This window comes from Thermobia domestica, chromosome 13 (assembly GCF_964235325.1).
Source record: "Thermobia domestica chromosome 13, izTheDome1.hap1.1, whole genome shotgun sequence".
In the NCBI taxonomy this organism is placed as follows: Eukaryota; Metazoa; Arthropoda; class Insecta; order Zygentoma; family Lepismatidae; genus Thermobia; species Thermobia domestica.
Window position 1 is genome coordinate 112,827,880 of NC_137466.1, and position 20,057 is coordinate 112,847,936.

A 20,057-nucleotide genomic window follows, 5' to 3' on the forward strand; every position below is an offset into this window, starting at 1 on the left:
GTCATCTTGTCTATGAGGCTCCAGTTGGTAGGTCATGTAGCCAGAATAGAAGACAAGAATGCTTTGAAAATTTTAATTGGAAACTCAACTGGAAAAAGACTATTAGGAAGACATAGTCCCAGATGGGAGGACAATATTAAGATGAATGTCGCAGAAATAGGAATACAACCTAGTAACTGGATCCAGTTGGCTGTACGTGACATTGAATCTCCGAGTTCCGTAGGCCATAGAGCAAAGACAACATTTTAAATCTCTCGTATAAATACATTTCGTTCTTTTTTCTGATTTTCGATTCTAATCACACACTCCACAATACAAACCACAAAATAACAAATTTAGTAGTAACCCTATTGACCACACGATAGCCTAACTTCTAATGGCATTCTAATACGTGGCGAATTCCCACTGCTTTCAGTGAATGAAAATAACCCCCTCTGAATGTAATTTTCCCTATTCTTCATTTTCCATTAATCTCTCTTATCCCCCTCTATTTTATCTTTCTAATCCCCCTGTGGTTCTTACTCATTCCTCTAATTTCTTCCTTCCATTTCATTGGCTGATATTCAGTTGATTTTTCTTACTATTAAAAAAAAAAAAAAAACCGCAATATGCATTAGCTTGGATTAAATCTCTAGTGTCTGTAGAACAACGAAGGCACACTTAAGATCCCATGCGCTTATGCTCTTATTTATATTGCCAGGCTAAGCTAAGTCAATATTTCCCCATTAAAGTGCATCTGCTAAAAACTGCACAAAGACCATTTCATGTGTAATGCAATTGAATTATATATAGTAAAAAGAGCAATACTTTGTTGCAACTCAATCCAATCACACCTCTGGTGCGTGGGGTCCCTAGTTCGATCCCAGCTCGCGCCAAGTGGACTTTGTAGTGCACAAACACCGTGCTCGTGGGTTTTCTCGGGGTTCTCCTGTTTCCTCCCAACTTATTCATTCCACTATTTCATTAATTTCTCATTAACACCGTCTCCTTTAGCCTAGCCGGCTCAATCTAGTCATGCAAGAGCTCCGGATGAAAGATCCACGTACACCCTCCATTCCAAAAGAAACCGAACTTTTGAAAACAAATAGTACCACTAGTGCCATCTGTTGTAATATTTTACCGGTAGATGGCGTAGTCCCTCATTGACAAGTGGTATAAATGTCATGACATTTGGATGCACGGCAACAAAGTTATTGCGTTTCAACTGACAGTGTGTTGTGTACATCGGTCGGAAAATGAGTTTCAAACAACGAGCTGCAATTGAGTTTTGTGTTAAACTGAGTAAAACTTTTAGTGAAACGCACCAAATGCTACAAAATGCATATGGTGATGAGTGTCTATCCCGTACGCAAGTTTACGAGTGGTTCAGGCGATTCAAATCGGGTAGAGAGACGCTGGATGATGACGAAAGATCAGGCCGTCCCAGAACCGGATTATCGGAAGAAAACATCGAAAAAGTGCGTGAATTCATCAAACATAACAAAAAATCGTCGGTGAAAGTTATTGAAATGGAATTAGGCATTCCTCAAACAACCGCATACCGCATTTTGACCGAAGTTTTGGGCCTTAAGAAGGTTAATTCGCGGTTTGTACCACACAAACTCACCGAAGACCAAAAAGTTGATCGAATTGCGCATTGCAAAGACATCGTTAAAAGTGCTCGGCAGGATCGAAACTTCTTGAAATCGATTGTAACTGGTGACGAGACGTGGTGTTTTGAATATGAGCCCGAAACAAAGCGGCAAAGTGCTGAATGGAGAGCGCCGGATGAAGGAACACCCAAAAAAAAAAAGTCGCTTGGTGAAGTCAAAAGTTAAGGTGATGCTGATTTGTTTTTACGATTCAAAAGGAATTATCCACAAAGAATTTGTTCAGCCCGGCCAGACAGTCACTGGAGAGTTTTACTTGGGCGTCATGAAGCGTTTGCTGGCAAGAATTCGTCGTATTCGGCCCGAATATCGCGAAATCGGCAGTTGGACTCTTTTGGACGATAATGCACCATCACATCGTTCGCGACTTGTAACTGAATTTTTGGTCAAAAATCACATTATTCGGTTGCATCATCCGCCCTATTCACCAGATCTCGCTCCGTGCGATTTCTATCTGTTCCCGAAACTGCATTTGGCGATGAAAGGAAAGTGGCACGCATCGATTGATGCCATTGAGAAGGCGACGACCGCCGTCCTAAAGACCATTCCAATAAAGGACATGGAGAAGTCGTTTGACAACTTGTTGGAGCGTGCAAATATGTGTATCGATGCAGAAGGGGAATACATTGATTAATAAAAATGATTTGTTCCAAAATGTACATTGCTTTTTTGTTTTTTTTAAAACGTTCGGTTTCTTTTGGAATGGAGGGTGTATATCAATCAAGGAATGTTATACGAAATATCACAAACAAGGTGACAAGATAGTCGCGAAGACAGTGATGCTACAAATGTAGTCGTTCATAAATATGAATGTTAATTACACACGTGTTCTTTAATCCATTTAACTATAAAAATAGTTTTATTTTTAATAGGATATATCACTGGATAGTGGGGGGTAAAAAGTCCGCCATGTTTCACCTGCCCTGGTAGAACACAAGTTAAATTACGTACACTGCAATGTCATAGTATCTTTCCGAACTTGTTATTTGGTACATTGACCATATCATGAAATTATGGTAAATGTTCGAGGTCTTGGCCCTAACAAAGGATTCTGAAATGTTATATCCCAAATACAAGTTTAGCATTATTTCCGATTAGAGTTTCCTCAAATATGTAAGAAGCCTTCGGTTTCTGATGATAAAACGAAATCACTTTTGTTATATTTAATAATTTTTAAAAAATATTCAGAAATATAAAAAGCAGAATTCCGACAAATAAAAGATTACATTTTTCTACATCCTACTAAAGTGTAGTCCTAATTTTTCACTATTATATAATGCTCTAAAAAGGGTCTTCCCAATTCTTCGTATTTTCAGCACGACGTATATTATGTGTAAACGATCATTTTGCGAATTATTTTTAAAACTGAAGATGTGAATTTCAATACTGACACTTAATAATACCATTATGATTTGAACAAGCTCTTTCTAGGTACATAACTAGTCCTGAGCAAGCACTACTGTCCAAGAAACTACACTTCTGAATTCTTGAGACCGTTGATTCAGTTATTACAGTAAAATACAACCTTAATTTACATCTGATGGTTACTTATAATTTTTAAAACTATGCTGATAAAAAAAAATTAATCTGAACTAGTTATATCAAATATTAAAGTAAAAATGAAAATGAAATCTTTGAGTTTTACGTCCTACAGTTATGCCGGCTAGGCTAAAGAAGACGGCGATAATGAGAAATCAATGAAATGGTGGAATGAAGAAAGTGGGAGGAAATGGGAGAACCCCGAGGAAACCCACGCACACGGGTTTGTCCACCACAAAGTTCATTTGGCGGGAGCAGGGTTTGAACCCGGTACCCCATGCACCAGAGGTGAACACTCTACCACTGAGCCACCGCAGCCCAATATTAAAGTAACATCATGATATCATTAAGCGATTTAGTCAACTTGGCGAAAACAATAAAAAAGAAAACAAGCGAGTTCAAATAAAGATGATTGGGACAGCTTTTACTTTATTTTTGTGTAGAACAAGTTAATGTGGAAAACAATATTTTGCAGTTCTTTGCATTAATACGATAATAATACGAAACAAATGAATCTTGTAAAACCAACAGAAACTTGTGCCCGCAACACGAAGTTAGGTAATTTATCATACAAACACACGAAGAGAAAAAATAACTAAGAAACGAACAGACTAACTAATCCGAGAAATTGCCTCCTTTATTAAAAAAAAACCTCCAACCTCTCGAACTCAGTAATTCTTTTATACTATTTTACATACTACATTAAACAGGAGGTAGACATGTTTCCACACAAGATTTGTACTTAGAAACATTCCATTACGGGTTTGTGGGGAACTTTCAAAAGGAGGATAATGAAATTTTTTAGAAGAAAATGCTGTATTTATAGACGCACACTAGCTTATAACCTTCATTTATGTCAGTGCGTAGTACTTTTCTTCTTTAGCTCTGTATTACTAACCATAAACAGAATTAAATCACAACTTATGAACCTTTAGCAATTAAATTCTTATTTCAAGCCAGAATATTCAAATTTCCTACGTACACTTGTAAGAAAACAAGACATTAGTTTTTTAAAAAAAAGTAGCCAATAAAAAAAGATCTGTACACGTTAGAAAAACTAAACTGGTCTGGAAAAATTCTCTTACAATTTTATTCGCTTACGTGTTTCAATCATTGAAGTCGTCGCACAAAGTATAGCGAGATATTTGTGCAAATGTACAAGAGTTTTGAGGAACCAGGGGTTTGATCCGTGCTTTACTTCAAACCATGAAAATTTGGCGATCTACTTACCCATCTGCACACTTTCATTACCCTTTTAAATGGAGGGAAGTTGAGGTTATATTTCTTCTTTTCCAAAGTCTTTCCAAATTGCCTTTCATTACTAAAGTAACACAAACCTTACACAATACATATACACTCATTTATCTTTTGACTTGACAATGCAGAAGGTGTTCCTATTCTTCGTGGATTTTTACCTTTTACTGAAATCATTTTACCTCAATTCAGATTCACTTTTTAAAAAGGGAGAGATTTCTTTTCACTTTTTTCTAGAAAGGTTTCACGATTTACCCCGATGCTCAATAGCAATTGACCTATCGATCACTATCTGCTGTTTGGCCACATCTGCTATAGTACGACTGTTAGATTAGTATCAAATGTAAACAATACATGCATTATTTTGCACTGACTTACACTGGTTTCAATGTACTACACATGTATACGCGTAAAATTAACTTGTCCAGTAAAGCGAGATGACCGAAGATCCTGGGCTTGGTCAATACTTAGAGAGTAGCCACTGAGGAAAACTAAACGGTGTGGGTAGTGTCATGAAGACAACAGATAAACTACGTTTTGTTTTTTTTTTTTTTTTTTTTTAACTATAATCATAGGACTCATACTGTACTGACTACACATCAATGATTTCAAATTGCCGGTTAAGTTGGCTTAAGCCTTACAAAGACCGCGTACCATGTTGGAAGATAAAATTTGCAAAGGGGAAAGGCAATTCACACATTTTTCAGGAAACTGACAAATCTGTGTGTATCCATATTGTCATCTTTCATCGGCGCGCTTTCAAATCAACGTTAGCGTGATCATGATAGATGTCAAACACCGCAAAGTTTAATGCCCTATGACGTAGGTGTCGAAATGATATGATTTACTGGTTTGCTTATATAACACACGGAACTTAAAATTAATCGAACATGACAACAATAAATATGATATGTAACTACTGCGCTCATGTTTGATTTTTCCTTTTATTTATTTTTTTAATACTCTTTGATGTATCATCATCAACGAAAAATTCCATCACGAAAACTAAAATCTCGAAAAACTTTTCTTAGAAGTCTAATTAGTTCTTGAAACAAACAACACAAAACTATTCAATAGAAACAACGTTCAAAAACTACTACTACTAGATCCTGAAAATAATTCCCAAGTATTGGAAATATTGATACGTATTGTCCTTATATTAAAGGGATAATGCTAAAAGCTGTCGTTTTGCTGCAACTTCCTTGTATAAACTCTTGCTTACCCAAGGACGATAAACTACTATTTATCTTCACAGAACACTTTTTTGTTTGTTTTAAACCGTTTACATCAAATATATATGTATTATTCTTATGATCTCACGCTTTACGTGAATATTTGATATTAAAGCACTATAATTTATTTGATAATAATGCTACGTGTGCTTCGTAAATATACAGTATCGCTTTAACTCAAGTTTATTATAATGTTGTACATACTTCTCGTTAACAAAACGCAACAAACCAAACAACCTTGTTGAATCTAGTTAATTAGTATCATAGATCACCCCTCCTTACTTTTAGAAGCATCATCCTCTATTAATTGGTGACGTTTTGCACATTCCGCAAAGTAATTCATTATGTGTTCAACAAGTCCCTCTGATCTCCTCGTGCACATGTCTATATCATTATCCACAACAAAAATATAATTTACTTCTCTCATACAGATAATCCCACTCATTTTTCGTATTAGGTTTATTATTTCTGTTCTGTAATCACTCGAGGGCTTGCTGACCCTTCTCGCGTGTTCACCTTGACCCCTTGTTCTCTTTTGCTGAGTCAGGTGCGCCTTCCTATGGAAGACTATTTGCATATCCCAATCCTGAAACTAAGCAATTAAAAGGAAAAAAAAATGCCAGAGCTCCCACTACCATTGCTAATTTTGAACTTCACTGTAAAAATATTTTTATAACAAGTTAGTTTCGTTTCACAGTGCGAAACTACGGTAGATTTCCGAACTATGCGAATTCAATAGTAATCGAACTTAAAGTAGTGCATAGTAACTACTGGTTTCAAAAGAGTGATAAGATCAAACAGAACCTGTTCCCCAGACGCTGAATCCATATCGCAGTCATTACTCGCTATTCCTTACTACATTTATTTGTTCATTTGATTAATTAATTTACTTTATTAATTCATTTATTTTATTAATTTAATATTTTATTCTATAGCGATAAAGGTTGAAACCAAATTCATTCTAATGCCGGTTTTAATAGAGAGTGGAGAGGATGGAATCTATTCCTGGGAAGCTAAATTGATTGCAAAAAAATGCATCTCGATATCTCTTACCATTCTTGCTCTACGGAAATCAGCATTGAGACTACAAGTACTAGTAAATTTCAAACACTTTCGGTTTTGGTGGATGTTGCGGATACTCATGTTGTGTTCTCTTAACACATTGAAGTGTTTGCAAACAAATAGCTTCTCGCTATCTATTACCGTTTTTGTTCTGTGGTGATAAACGATGAAAACGGAGATAGTTAATTTTAACCACTTCCGGTTTGAATAGAGCTTCAACGGAAGAGATGTAAAATATTCTTGGGACGCTGAATCGACAGCAAAAAGCAGCTTCGTGATATCTTTTACCGTCATTGCTCTACAGAAATCAGTATTGAAATCAGGAGTAATAGTAAATTTGTACAACTTTCGGTTTTGGTAAAATGTTGAAATAAAATGAAACCTTTAAGTTTTACGTCCCACGATTATGCCCACTAGGCTAAAGGAGACGGTGATGATGAGAAATGAATGAAATGGTGGAATAAAGAAAGTGGGAGGCAACGGAGGAACCCCGAGAAAACCCACGTACACGGTGTTTGTCCACCACAAAGCTCACTTGGCGCGAACTGGGATCGAACCAAGGATCTTGGTGAAGTGTTTTGAATAGTCATGATACGTTATTTTGACACGCTAAATAGTTTTTAAAAAAAAAAAACTTCTTGTTATCTGTTACCATTTTCGTCCTATAACGATAAACACTGAAACCGGGAATGGTTAATCTGAACTACTTCCGGTTTGAATGGAGGGTTAACAGAGGAGATGGAATCCATTTTTTGGATGCTGAATCGATTGATTCTCGATATCTCTTAAAGTTTTTGTGCTGATACCTACCGGCAAATGGACGGATGAACAAAGTTGTTGTATACGACTTCGACAGCACTGAAGTCTAAAAATGTAAATTCACGCAAAATTTATGATATTCAATTTGAGTGACGAGAAGCACGATTTCTACATAATTAGCAATTAAATCCCAGAAACCTAGTACCATAGAAAAGATCTTAAAAATAAAATAGGAGCCGGCTTTATCAAACTTTATTTGTAATACAACCAACATTCAGAAGGAGCACATTCATTTTCGTTTCTGATGGAACGAAGTATGAACTTTAGTAATTATTAGATGACTGTAAATGAAAATTTATTTCCCTTCCATCCGTCAAATTATGCCGGTTTGCTGAGGTTCTATTTTTTATATTTATTTCTAAATTTGGTCACCCTACGGTAGGACAACATCTCATATAGCCTCGGTACTAAAGCAGGCTTGTGAAAAACCCATTTTAGGAAAAAAAAAAACAGTCGTGAGGTTTTATTGGACAAAACTAAGTTTTATTAAATTTTCTACGTAGATTTAAAGCCGTATTCCTCCTTAAATACCATTTAAAGCAAAAATATACTTCGAAACTTAAATTGAAATGATAGCCTTAATGTGATTATAATTACTTTGTTTAGTCGAGTTTCTCAGTACACCCCTAGTTTTGAAACTGGCTTAAAATATGCATTTATCAAGAGATCACCAGAAGAGAATACCATAATAATAAAATAAAATAAAATAAAATAAACTTTTGGGAACCATGCATCACGAATTTTGTTCGCACTCTATAAACTTTGCTGTAACGGTGTTCAACTATAATCTCGACCAAAGAGCAATACGACCCCATTCTTCTTCTTCTTCGTTTTAGCACATATTTGCGTATTAATAAAAATAAATACTAAAATGTCTTTCTCCATGTGTCAGTTAATTACAAATCGAAACACTTCACTTTAAAAAAAGGAAAATGCTGAAGATACACATCTATTTTCTAAACATTACACTTGAATAATGTTGACCTTGAGGACTGTTTTGCTTGGCATGTATAAGGTTCCATGAAGCTATGGAAGACGGTAATAATAGTAGAATGAAGAAAGTGGAGAGTAAACGAGTAAACACGGTGAAAATCCATAGACACTGTTTGCCCACCACAAAGCCCATTTGGCTGAGCCCCAAACCAGGTACCCCACGTTCGAACCAGGTACCCCACGTTCCAGAGATGAGCGTTCTACCACTGAGACATCACAGCCCGGATAATTATATTCTTTTCAGCTATGGTTAGAAAGGGTGGGCATTTTCTTTTTAATGAAGGAACTATATGTTCCGATTTAGGTAACTTATTACGCACCACAATACTTAATATATAAAGTAAAAGTAAAATTGCACTACGCTTTCCACATAGTAGCTTAAAGGTCATATAACCTGTGATTAAATATTGAGAAAGCAACGTTTTCCAACTGGCAAAGTGCACGCAAGCGTATTATTAACATATTTTTATGAAGAGAGCCGAGAAAACACAAGACTTCTTGTTTTTATTGTAAAACTATGAAATGACAGCAATACCTTCATATCCTCTTAACAAGAAAAGTATTGTTGGTCTTTGATATCATTCCAATCATCACCGGTGAATTTTCAGGTGCACTTTTCAATAAAAAATAAGATACTGGGTTTACCTGACCTTGCAGTTAGTGATGTGATGTGTAATCAAAACTTTCGCTTCAATCACTATTATTTTTTGCCTTTCTAGACTGTAGTTTGTCACCTCTTGTTAACTCCCGATTTGCTCATGACGATGCGTATACTCCGAAAATTTTTACGATTTCTGTTCTTATTTTACAGATTTTAAGACTAAGTACAATATTTTTTTATTATTAATTATTTTCATCGTTCATCAATGTTTTGACCTAGAGAGATGCGGGTCTTGTACAATATGCAAAATCAAATAGTAAGGTCTAGTAACAAAAAGTATGAATTCTAAAACAGTTTTCGTTACAAGCTAAGCAGCAAACATTCTAAACAAACAATGAGTTTAACATTTGAGTTTCAAAATTGTATATTTTGTGTTTAAGTTAAAAGAAAAGAAAAAACTTTGACAACAGCACGTAATATTCTACAACCTTGAATGTTAAGACATGTTACAAAGAGAAATCATGGAAGTCAAATTATCTCCTTTCACGTTATGCTTCAACTCCTTTCTGTGAGATTCGCTTCATGAGACACGCAATGAAGTCTCGATATTTGATCTGCCACAACTTATAATCCCATAAGACAGGAAGTCAACATGGGAGTGAAAATCGTGAGAAAAGTAAGATGCTGAACAAGTAGCACACTAACGACACTACCACAGATAGTAAGCTCCTGCCATCTATTGGAGTTTCGTTGTATTACATAAAACCCTCGATTCAGAGCCGAGAATACATACAAAGCTACAAAAATTTGTACTGCCAAAGAATATACCTTTAGGTGATATAGCAGTATAAAATTTATTATGTTAATTGATTTCCTTACAGAGTTCTCGATTATTAATGTAATAAATTACAACTTTAATATGTCGATGGAGTTTCCATCGGGAAACTGCATCAACGTGTCTGTCATTTACGCTGAACTATTGTCATTATTATTATTATTATTATTATTATTATTATTATTATTAATAATAATAATAATAATAATAATAAATCATAGACCAGAGATATACTGTATAATGAAAACTGTTTATAGTTCATGTTAAATCGATACTAGCCGTACAGAGTATTTCTTGTTCCCTCTTAATCTTCATAATTCTTAAATATCTGCATGCTTTAAGTTCTGTAAACATTCTACAGCATTTATTCATCCGTGGATTACCTATTTGTATACAAATTCAAATACGTAACGAACACAGTTTATTAGCTGATAAAGATACAAATCCTTCAACAGACGGTAAAATGTCAGTATTCAGATGAAGTCCGAAGAGGAGCATACTTGCTGATCGACAGTTCTTAAAATCTGCATCTCGTAAATAGACAGTTGGCTTAGGATACATTAATAAGAAAATCAAATAATACTCTACTCGAGAGGAAAAGACAAATCACCTACTGCTCCGTAAAGGAAAATTGCTGAATCCTAGTTCTGAAACGGAAATTGCTGAAGATACACCTGTATTTTCTAAACATTAGAGAGGTGTATCTTCACCAATTTCCTCTCTAGAGCTGGAAAGTAGAACTAGTAATAGTGTCACGTGTACACCACGTGAAGGAATTCGATTTGTATGGAGTAATATTTTCTCAACATTGAGACCGAATTGGTAGTACATTTATACTACTTCGGGTTTCACTAAAATGATTAGAGTGGAGAAAAATATATTCTTGGGACGCTTAACTGACTGCAGAAAATAGTTTTTCTGTATCTATTACTGCTCTTACTCTACAGCGATCATCGCCAAAACCATAAGTGATTGATTTACTGACAACTTCTGTTTTTAGTAGATTAAAGAGGAGGAGATGAAATATATTCTTAAAACGTTTGATTGTAGAAAACCGCTTCCTATCTTTCTGTTAATGTTTTTACTCTATAGCGTAACGATGAACGTTAAAAACAGATGTGGCTGATTTCTGCCACTCTCGGCTTTACTGAAGATTAGAATGGAAATTAAATATATTTTTAGGACACTTCCCGTATTTTACGGACTATAACACGCACCTTAGTTCTTAAGCATTTTTTTAAATGAATAACATTTTTACCATTTTTATTGTTAGATTACAAAGCCAGACTAAAAAAAATTCTTGGTTTACAAAACCGAACTGACCTTTAAAATTCTTGAAAATCGTCATCTGAATTATTCTTCTTCCTCTTCGTTGTCATCGTTGTCCTCTTCACATATAAGGTGGTTGGTCTTCACTGCCATCGAGAGCGTTACTTACGCCGCACTTCTTGAAAGATTATTAATTTCGAGTATAAGACGCATCTGTATTTTGGGGGCAATTTTTCGAAGAAAAAAGTGCGTCTTATAGTCCGCAAAATACGGTAATTAGATACGGAAACCCATTTCTCGTTATCTATTACTTTTTTACTTAATTCTATAAAGATAACGTTAAAACTGGAAGCGGTTGATTTCTGCCATTTCTAGATTGAATAGGGGTGGTGAGAGAGATGATGATGATGATGCCTATTCTCAGAACGCTAGAGTCAAAAAAATTCTCATTATAGTTTATCCTGCTTGCTTTATTCAGCTATATTGAAACTGGAAGTTCTAGTGGATTTCTACTACTTGCGATCTTGGTACAGAGTTAAGGTTGGAGGTGAAATGTATTCTTGGGATGCTTAACAGATTGCAGAAAACCGCTTATAGCTATCTATTACCTCTTCTACTTTAGTTGAGTTTTTGTCACTTCCGTTTTAATAGAGAGATTAGAGTAGAGATCTTGACACGCTTAATTGATTTCAGAAAACCGTTTCTTGATATCTGTTACTGTTCATATTCTATAACGTAACGTAGATTAAAGATTGATATTCTTCAGACGCTTATTTGATTACAGAATACCACTATTCGCTATCTATTACGGTTTGAATTCTATGGCGTTCAACATTAAAACCAGAAGTGCTTGATTTCTGCCACTTTCGGTTTCAATATACGGTAAAGAGAAGAGATAGTACCCATTCCTAGAGCGCTACATCGATTTTTTAAAAACCTCTTCTCGCTATTTATTATAGTTTTTGCTCTATGTAAATCAATATTGAAACCGGAAGTTGTAGTGGATCTCTATCACTTTCCGGTTTTAACAAATTTAAGGGTGGAAATAAAATATATTATTGGGACACTAAATGGATTACAGAAAACCGTTTCTCTATCTACTTTCTATATATATATATATATATAGAGAGAGAGAGAGAGATCAACGTAAGAACTAGGAATGGTTAATTTCTAGTCTTTCGGTTTGAATATTGCTTCCGAAAACTAACTTGATTCCTAACATTTAACCGTATACATTTTGACAGAGTTTGGTTATGTTCCATCAAGTAGTTCTTGAGATTTTTTGTCTCCTGGATGGACACATGGACTGGGTAACCGAAGTTTAAATTCCTTAAAAACTAAGCGTTATTCGCTGCCCGAGTACTACACACTTGAAAAATACAAGGTCCCACAATACATTGCAGTTTTTTCTTCATTTAAACACTGAAAAACTTATCAAATGAAATCACGGATACACAAATAATTTGATATTTAACAGCGATGTGAGTCGAGTAAATACCGAAGGGTAGGTAAGGCATGGGGAAACACCCATGACGTAGGAAATTCTTATCGATATCTATGGAAACTATGGCACCACAGCATTGACACTATGCGTTCGGGTAGCACGAGTCAAAATCTACTGTTTAATACATGAAAGAAAACAAACAGGAAAGACGGAAACTAGAAAAAGTGAGTGAAGACTTGGAGTAAATAAATGCTACATTGTTAGGGTCGTCAAGTCTAGGAGGCTAAGGTGGGCGGGGCATGTAGCTAGAATGGAAGAAAGTAGAAACGCTTTCAAAGTCTTGACTGGAAGACCAATCGGAAAACGACCATTAGGAAGACGTAGGCGCAGATGGGAGGACAATATTAAGATGGATCTCGCAGAGATTGGAATACAAAGTAGAAACTGGATGCAGTTAGCTAAGGATAGAAATCAGTGGAGAGCTTTTGTGAACGCGGCATTGATCCACCGGGTTCTATAGGCCATAGAGAGAGAGAGAGAGAGAGAGTGATTCCGATAGTAAAGAATTTTGTGATGATTGGCACTGCAATTTAACATTTGATGATGCATAGGAAAGTGGAAAGCGAAAATTATGATTACAAAAATGTGGAAGGTACAGGTTGTGTTCGAAGCTAATTACATAGGACTTCCTTTTTTCTTGTTTCAAATTAGTACTGTACTATGTACAGCTGAGTGAGTGAAGATGCTGACGCTAAATGAAAGGGAAGATCTGATTTTTCTGGCTGAAAGTCTCAGTGGATGTGCAGCAGAGGAATTAATTATCTGATACCAAGACAGATCGATCACACACTACGCAATAGGGGAAATTTAGTACAGCGATTTAAGGACTGATTAGTAGCGTGCACGATGGCTGCTAGTGGGAGACCGGGGACTGTGGGTTTTTATGAGGATACTCTTACTGCAGTGTGTTACAAATAACTTCTTGAAGAAGTCGTGTTTCCGAGCATTAAATGAGCCCGGTGATTTCCCTGCAGTGTTTTAACAGGATGGTTCTTTGAAATTTAATTGAAATATTTACTACAGAATTTTACATACTCAAATAGTAAATTCAAGTAATAGTAACAATAACCAAAATTTATTCGATACAATGTTTACCGCAGACTCTCCATTAGATGGGGTGGAGGTGAAGCACTCCCAAACTAAAGTCAACATACCTAGCAAAAAATTAAGCACCTCTTTTGGAAGTGGGAATCATGAATTCCATAATTTCGTTTCTATTCCAATTATCGAACAGTACAGCACACACACTGTGACTTTCTGAATTTTAAATTACAACGATAAATTTTTATTCAAGTGAAAAACTGGAAAGGTAATTCCAAACAGAAGTGTTATACGAAACAGAAAAAAAAAATAGTTGTTCTCCAATTCTTTTCTGTTATTTTCACTCAAACATATTCAAGCTACTATAATTTCAGACTATCGTCGAGTCTAGTTATCTCAGTCGAGGGACCTTGATAAACATTTGATACACGTAAGTTAAATAGTAATAGTATAATAATAATAATAATAATAATAATAATAATAATAATAATAATAATAATAATAATAATAATAATAATAATTAATTGTTCTCTATACAAAATGGAAGTTTTAATTTCCGTTACAATGTTTACATGAACGTTTACATGAAATATAATGTTTAAGTTTGTACAAGAGTACGTTCAATTGCAATGTTTAAGTGAAATATATATATAGAATGAATAAGAATTACTATTTACATCAGAGAAATTCTAAATCAAGAATCGTTAAGAACGGGGAATAACGTACGGAACATTAATTTCCTTTTTGAAAATTGTTTTTTCAATTTATTTTTCAACATAGTCTCCCATGACACAAATGTACTTGTTTCAGCGGTGTTCTAAAGCCTTTATGCAATCGTGGAAACCAAATAAATTCAAACCTACAAAGTATTCTCTATTCATGTTTGATGGTCTTTGTCTCAAGAAAACTGAAGACCGCCGAGATATTTCAATTTCGAGAAGAAGTGGAAGTTTGATGAATAAAGCAGATGTGGGAGCGAATCGTATTCCGCTTGATTGACACTGCAGCGAAATCTGTACGGGGGGGCCAACATTATTGTGGTGCAAGATGAGCTTTCTTCTTTGATGAATCCGACCTTTCTTTTGTTATTTTTTTTTTCTTTCCTGTAGTTAGTTTAAATGTTTTCCATGGTATTCAGCAGGAATGGTTTTACCGGATTAGTCCATGAAGAAAAACCGTCTGCATTCGAAAAAATGGAATTACGATTATTTCCACGAGCTTTCACTCACATCGCTTTCTTTAAAAATGGAGAAATTTAGGATGTTTCCATTGTTTTGACTGCTGTTTAGTTTCTGAACGTAGTAATATGTCCATGTTTCATGACAGATTATAAGTCAACAAATAAAATTAGTTCTATTCCCTTAAAACGCGCTTAAGTTGTCCTTCAGGGATTTACATTCTTATTTGTTTTTGGTCAGGTGTCGGAAGTTACAGCATCCATCGTGCAGTTATATATCAATTTGTTTCCTTATATAATTTCAGTTTTACACAAATTCACCGAAAAAATAAACGAGGGATTGGCATTCTGTAAGTGGGTACGTGGGAAGGGTGAAATTGTGAATAATGTGTGTTCTCGGATAAGGCCGTGTTTTACTTTGATTATATCATGAACAAGTAAAACATTTTAAAAATCTGCCCCCCCCCCCCCCCCACACACACAAAACAAATGTAGCATGCTTCAAGAATTACAGTATGGGTAATTCTTGCTTTTAAAGAGAGAGTCAATAAGTGATACCTGCAAATGCCTCGTGACAGCTTCGTTCTACACCTTCATGTTAAAGCACTGTCTTTCAATATACAATGGATGACGCAAGTCTAGTCAGGATCACAGTCAGACTCTGTAGTTGATACTCGCATGAAAATTAGGAGAATCATTATTTTCAAATCGATTTCTACGTCTGTTCCGTTGTGGACAATCGTTACCTTGAACAGTTCAAATTTTAGTCCCTGTTACTTTTTCCTTGTGAGGTTTCTTAACCCCTTCCACTACGATTAATTTTCTGAATTTCCTGCCGCTATCTACCATTTATTTTTCTTGGTAATTTCTTTCAAGGGAAATTTTATAACTTTCAAAACATCAATATAGTAACTCTACGTGATTCTACAATAGTTTAAATTTTATGACAAGTGTAGCTCGCATTGCGCGATTTGGCACCGGGAGGCCATGACGAGCTAGACTCGTCATTTCAGTGCAAGGGGTTAAAGCTTCCAGATAATGTAATGTAAATATAACCGTAAATGATTCAGGCATACAATGAGATTACTGAGAACATGTAATCGCGTAGTAGCAAAAGTAACTGTAATTTTGAAAATGTTTATCAGTGAAAACAATGAACATACTGAAGTGCTAAAGTGAAATGCATTTTTCGTTTGTAGAGTATAATGCCTTGCTACTTCATGCTTTCTAAAATTATAACTAAAAGTTTAACATCAAGACTAAATTCCGGACCATTTCGTGATCCACCCTGTAGAAAACAACAACAAGATAAATATTCATGCGAATATTAGATTTTAAAAAAAAAAATCCTACTACAATGCTTTTTTCAGGCCTATTTCGTGGTTTTTAGTTCCTATATCTTCAAACTCCAGTTCTGTTAGATTCTAGGAAGTTTCATTTAGTAATGTACCTTAAAATATTAATGCTGACCAACCACTGGTTTCTTTCAAATCATTAATTGCAGCTGTCAAGTGTTCTCAAAATCTTTATCTCTACTAAGTGATTACTTACTGACACTTCATTATAAAATGTGGCCAGTTCGAGAATAAAAGTCTTCAACCCCTTTTTCAATGTCTAATTTTAGCAAAATACATTGAATAATATATGTACTAAGTAAATTATTAATAAATTTTAGAACACACTTAAACAAAACTATTATAGGCTATCAGACTAAACGGTTCCTCTGATGATGCAAGCTAAGTAGGACGCATTTTCTTCCCCCTCCGCTCACCTGTGCCTCTGATACTGTCTCGCTACTTTGATCTTTTCCTGCACTTGATAATTTTGTTTCATTACTTTTGTAAATACTTCAAAGTAAATAGTGGGTGGCATCATCTGTACGCAATACAGAAACAAGTTAACGAAGGGATAATTTTCATAATATATCTGTCTCTACGGGGAAAGAAAAGGTTGAAGCACACTTTTTTAAAACTATTTGTGCTTTTTATTTTCAATTTTTTCTCCTTAAAATAAATAAAGAGTCGCGTATTATCAATTTATCGAAGGTTCTAAAAAGAATAGCTCTCACATTTTCTGCGTGATGCATGAAAAACAAGTCAAACAGTTTTTTCTCACTACCGCTCGCCTCAAGGAAAACTCACAGAAGACAGAGCACGTGCAAACCACATCAAAGAGTGTCACACTTTCACTCATTCAGGCACCAACCAAAAACTTCCTCTTTCAGGATTAATCAATGTTTGCAATAGCTACTTGTTTGTTAATTATTACACCTACTGACATGAAACAAACATTAAATTATGCTATTCTCGCCAATCTGAATTTAAACTAATACTATGACGCAAGTGCTTCGCCTATAGATGATAGTAGTCTACTCCAAATAAATCTAATGTAGTCGAAGGATTCACTGCTACCCATTTTCTCCAATTGCAAAGTATTATTTTATTTTCAAAATAACTATTCTATATCCTATAACCATGATGAAAGTGACCTGGATCCTTGCAAACAGATTATGTTATTACTATCATCTCTCCTCATGCGGCAATATCCCACCACAGTAGTTGGTATATATAAAAACGATATCAGATATGAAACACTCAAGGCACTATCCTAGCTACCTTGTCCTCAGCTTTACTGAATATCGCTGGAACACAGTGATTTACAACAGAATGGCAAGGAAAAGGTGAAGAATTTATCTGAATTGAAGCTGTTGCTATGCTGCAAAGGTCAGACTATGCGGCGTGTGCACATTATATCAGACACTTCAACATGCTTCCGCTGACTATTGAAGCAACTGATCTTACCGCTCAAATCGAATCATTACTTCTCAGAAAATGTCTCCGGTCGTATCTCCAGTTTTGCAAAATCATATTAGATTAACTTCGTAGAAACCTCAGATTCCTTTGATACTTTTTCAAATTATAAATTTACTTATTACTACTAAAAAAATGTCTCTAAAGCATAATATCAAATGACGGTGTCAAGCTTCCTTGTCTCCCAAGGATTGTACTGTATGAATGTTTAACATAAGAATAAAGTTATAAAAGAGAAGGTTATACGAGCTTTTTCTTAATCAGACATACAAATTGCCGAATTTTACAGATTAAGATATTATTATATTCACAAAAAAAGAAACCAGTGAACTTACCATCAACGAAAGAGTTTTGAAGCAGTGCTGTAGGTAACATGTCACCGGAATCCCTAACTTCGTCGAATTTACTCATTAAGGCTGGTAATCTGAGGAACATAAAATATAAAAGATTATTTGTGTTTCTCAATAGTTGTCTGAATTGCACATTATCTTATTTCTAATTTTATAATAAATACATCGTAAGAATCTTGAGAATGTCAATACATTAGACTTCATTACCGACAATTAACTTACATATTTCTTAGTAATATACACCTCACGATTTCAACGGCTTGTCTGCAGATTCGACGAAGGAGTAATTCTAGTTTTAATAATAAATCATAACCTACAAGTACTTCGATGAGCTCCATCTTCAAATTACATCACTGTAATAGTAATGTTCTGTATTGTTCATTTTCTCCTACCGTGAATACCGCTTAGGATACTCTAGTTATACGATAAAATAAATCTCGTACAAAAACATCGAAGATATTCAAAACCTATACTCACATGTTTCTAAAATTGCAAGAAAGAAAATTGAAGTAAATATCCATAACATTCCCTCACATCGATGTGTAATCATAGCAGGTATAAAACGAAGGAAATGGGAAATGAATTTACTCACTGCTCCAAGCGTTTGTTCCAAATATTTATCCTACATTTTGGATAAGATCGCAGCCATTCCAAAATGAAAAACTAAGTCAACGTAAGAATTATTAGATAAAACAAGAGGAAAATACATTTTCACGAAATTCAAACTTCAGAATTTGTGAAAAGAATTAAATACTCCAAGCCTTCTTCGAGTTGACTACGTACGAATGGAATGCACTATGTAGTTTGAATTGGTGTCAGTGCACAATCTGAACTTGAATTATTATCAACTATTCAGTTTATAGGTCGAGACAGTCACGACCTGGTTCCAGATATGTCGAACACTGATAAATGCACCGACGGTAAGTACATTCTTTTTCTACTTGTAAATTACAAAGCTTTTCCGGAATCAACACTTAAAGATTAGATTAAACAGATTTTTTTTTTTTAATTCCATTCCATATTCTACTACCTAGCAATCCCATTGAGGGTGAAATACTCATAGTATTAGGCTTTCCAATATGCCTACACCGACTGGGAACACGGTAATTAATCAAATTTTCATTTACAACATTATGCCGAATATTCCAATTAGTCAATTATTTTCCCTTCTACGAAGTGATATTTTTTCGAATTTTTTGGCCCCACTGCCTTAATGTTCTTTCTTCTTTCTTTACCAGAAGTCAGTATCTACATTCTTAATGTCTCAAGTCTGTCTCGTTTCTTGCGAAAAAACTAATATATTAAATTCTTACCCGAAAATAGTCAAAACATACAACACTTATTTATAAATAAATAAATAAATAATAATAACAAAAAAGAAGTTTTCGCTAAACACCTCATCAGACAGCGAGAGGAACAAAATGTGGAGAAAACAAAGAAAAAATACGGAAAAAAGAGTGGCTGCAGATGGTCGCATTCTTAAAACTCAGTACGTGCACCTTTCTACCTAAAGCGGACCGTAAAAAAATATAGTCACACACCCTGTATAATTTATCTAATACCGGATAAAACCCCATCTGGCCTGGATAACGAACTTTTCTTCGAAGTGACGTCAGATGATGTAACAAATTACGAGGGCTATCCAGTAAGTCACTCACATTTCAACGGGATGCCGCTAAGGGCGGCATTTTCTGCAAGGACTTATGCCTGTTCAGTGTAAATCCAGCTGTGGATGTGTGAAGTTCGTGTTGCTGCTCCGATTGAAAATCACACCAGTTGTGAAGTGAGGTTAGTCATACAATTTTTGTTGGCGAAAAACCGACTGACGTTCATCGACAACTATGTTAAGTTTACACTAAATGCGATGAGTGAAAGTAGAATGAGGTGTTTGATTCTCATATTTCAAGATGGTCCTACAAATA

At 35.0% G+C, this 20,057-nt stretch overlaps 1 protein-coding gene across 13 annotated transcripts in view; it reads right to left on the reverse strand.

Annotated features, from left to right (window-relative positions):
• Positions 1–20,057, reverse strand: part of chb (CLIP-associating protein) — a 595,254-nt gene that overhangs the window by 340,852 nt on the left and 234,345 nt on the right. For all 13 annotated transcript variants that reach the window (XM_081736296.1, XM_081736291.1, XM_081736295.1 and 10 more), the window contains exon 6: positions 18,121–18,209. In XM_081736296.1, the coding sequence (XP_081592422.1) occupies positions 18,121–18,209 (89 nt within the window). The remainder of the gene's footprint in view (positions 1–18,120; positions 18,210–20,057) is intronic.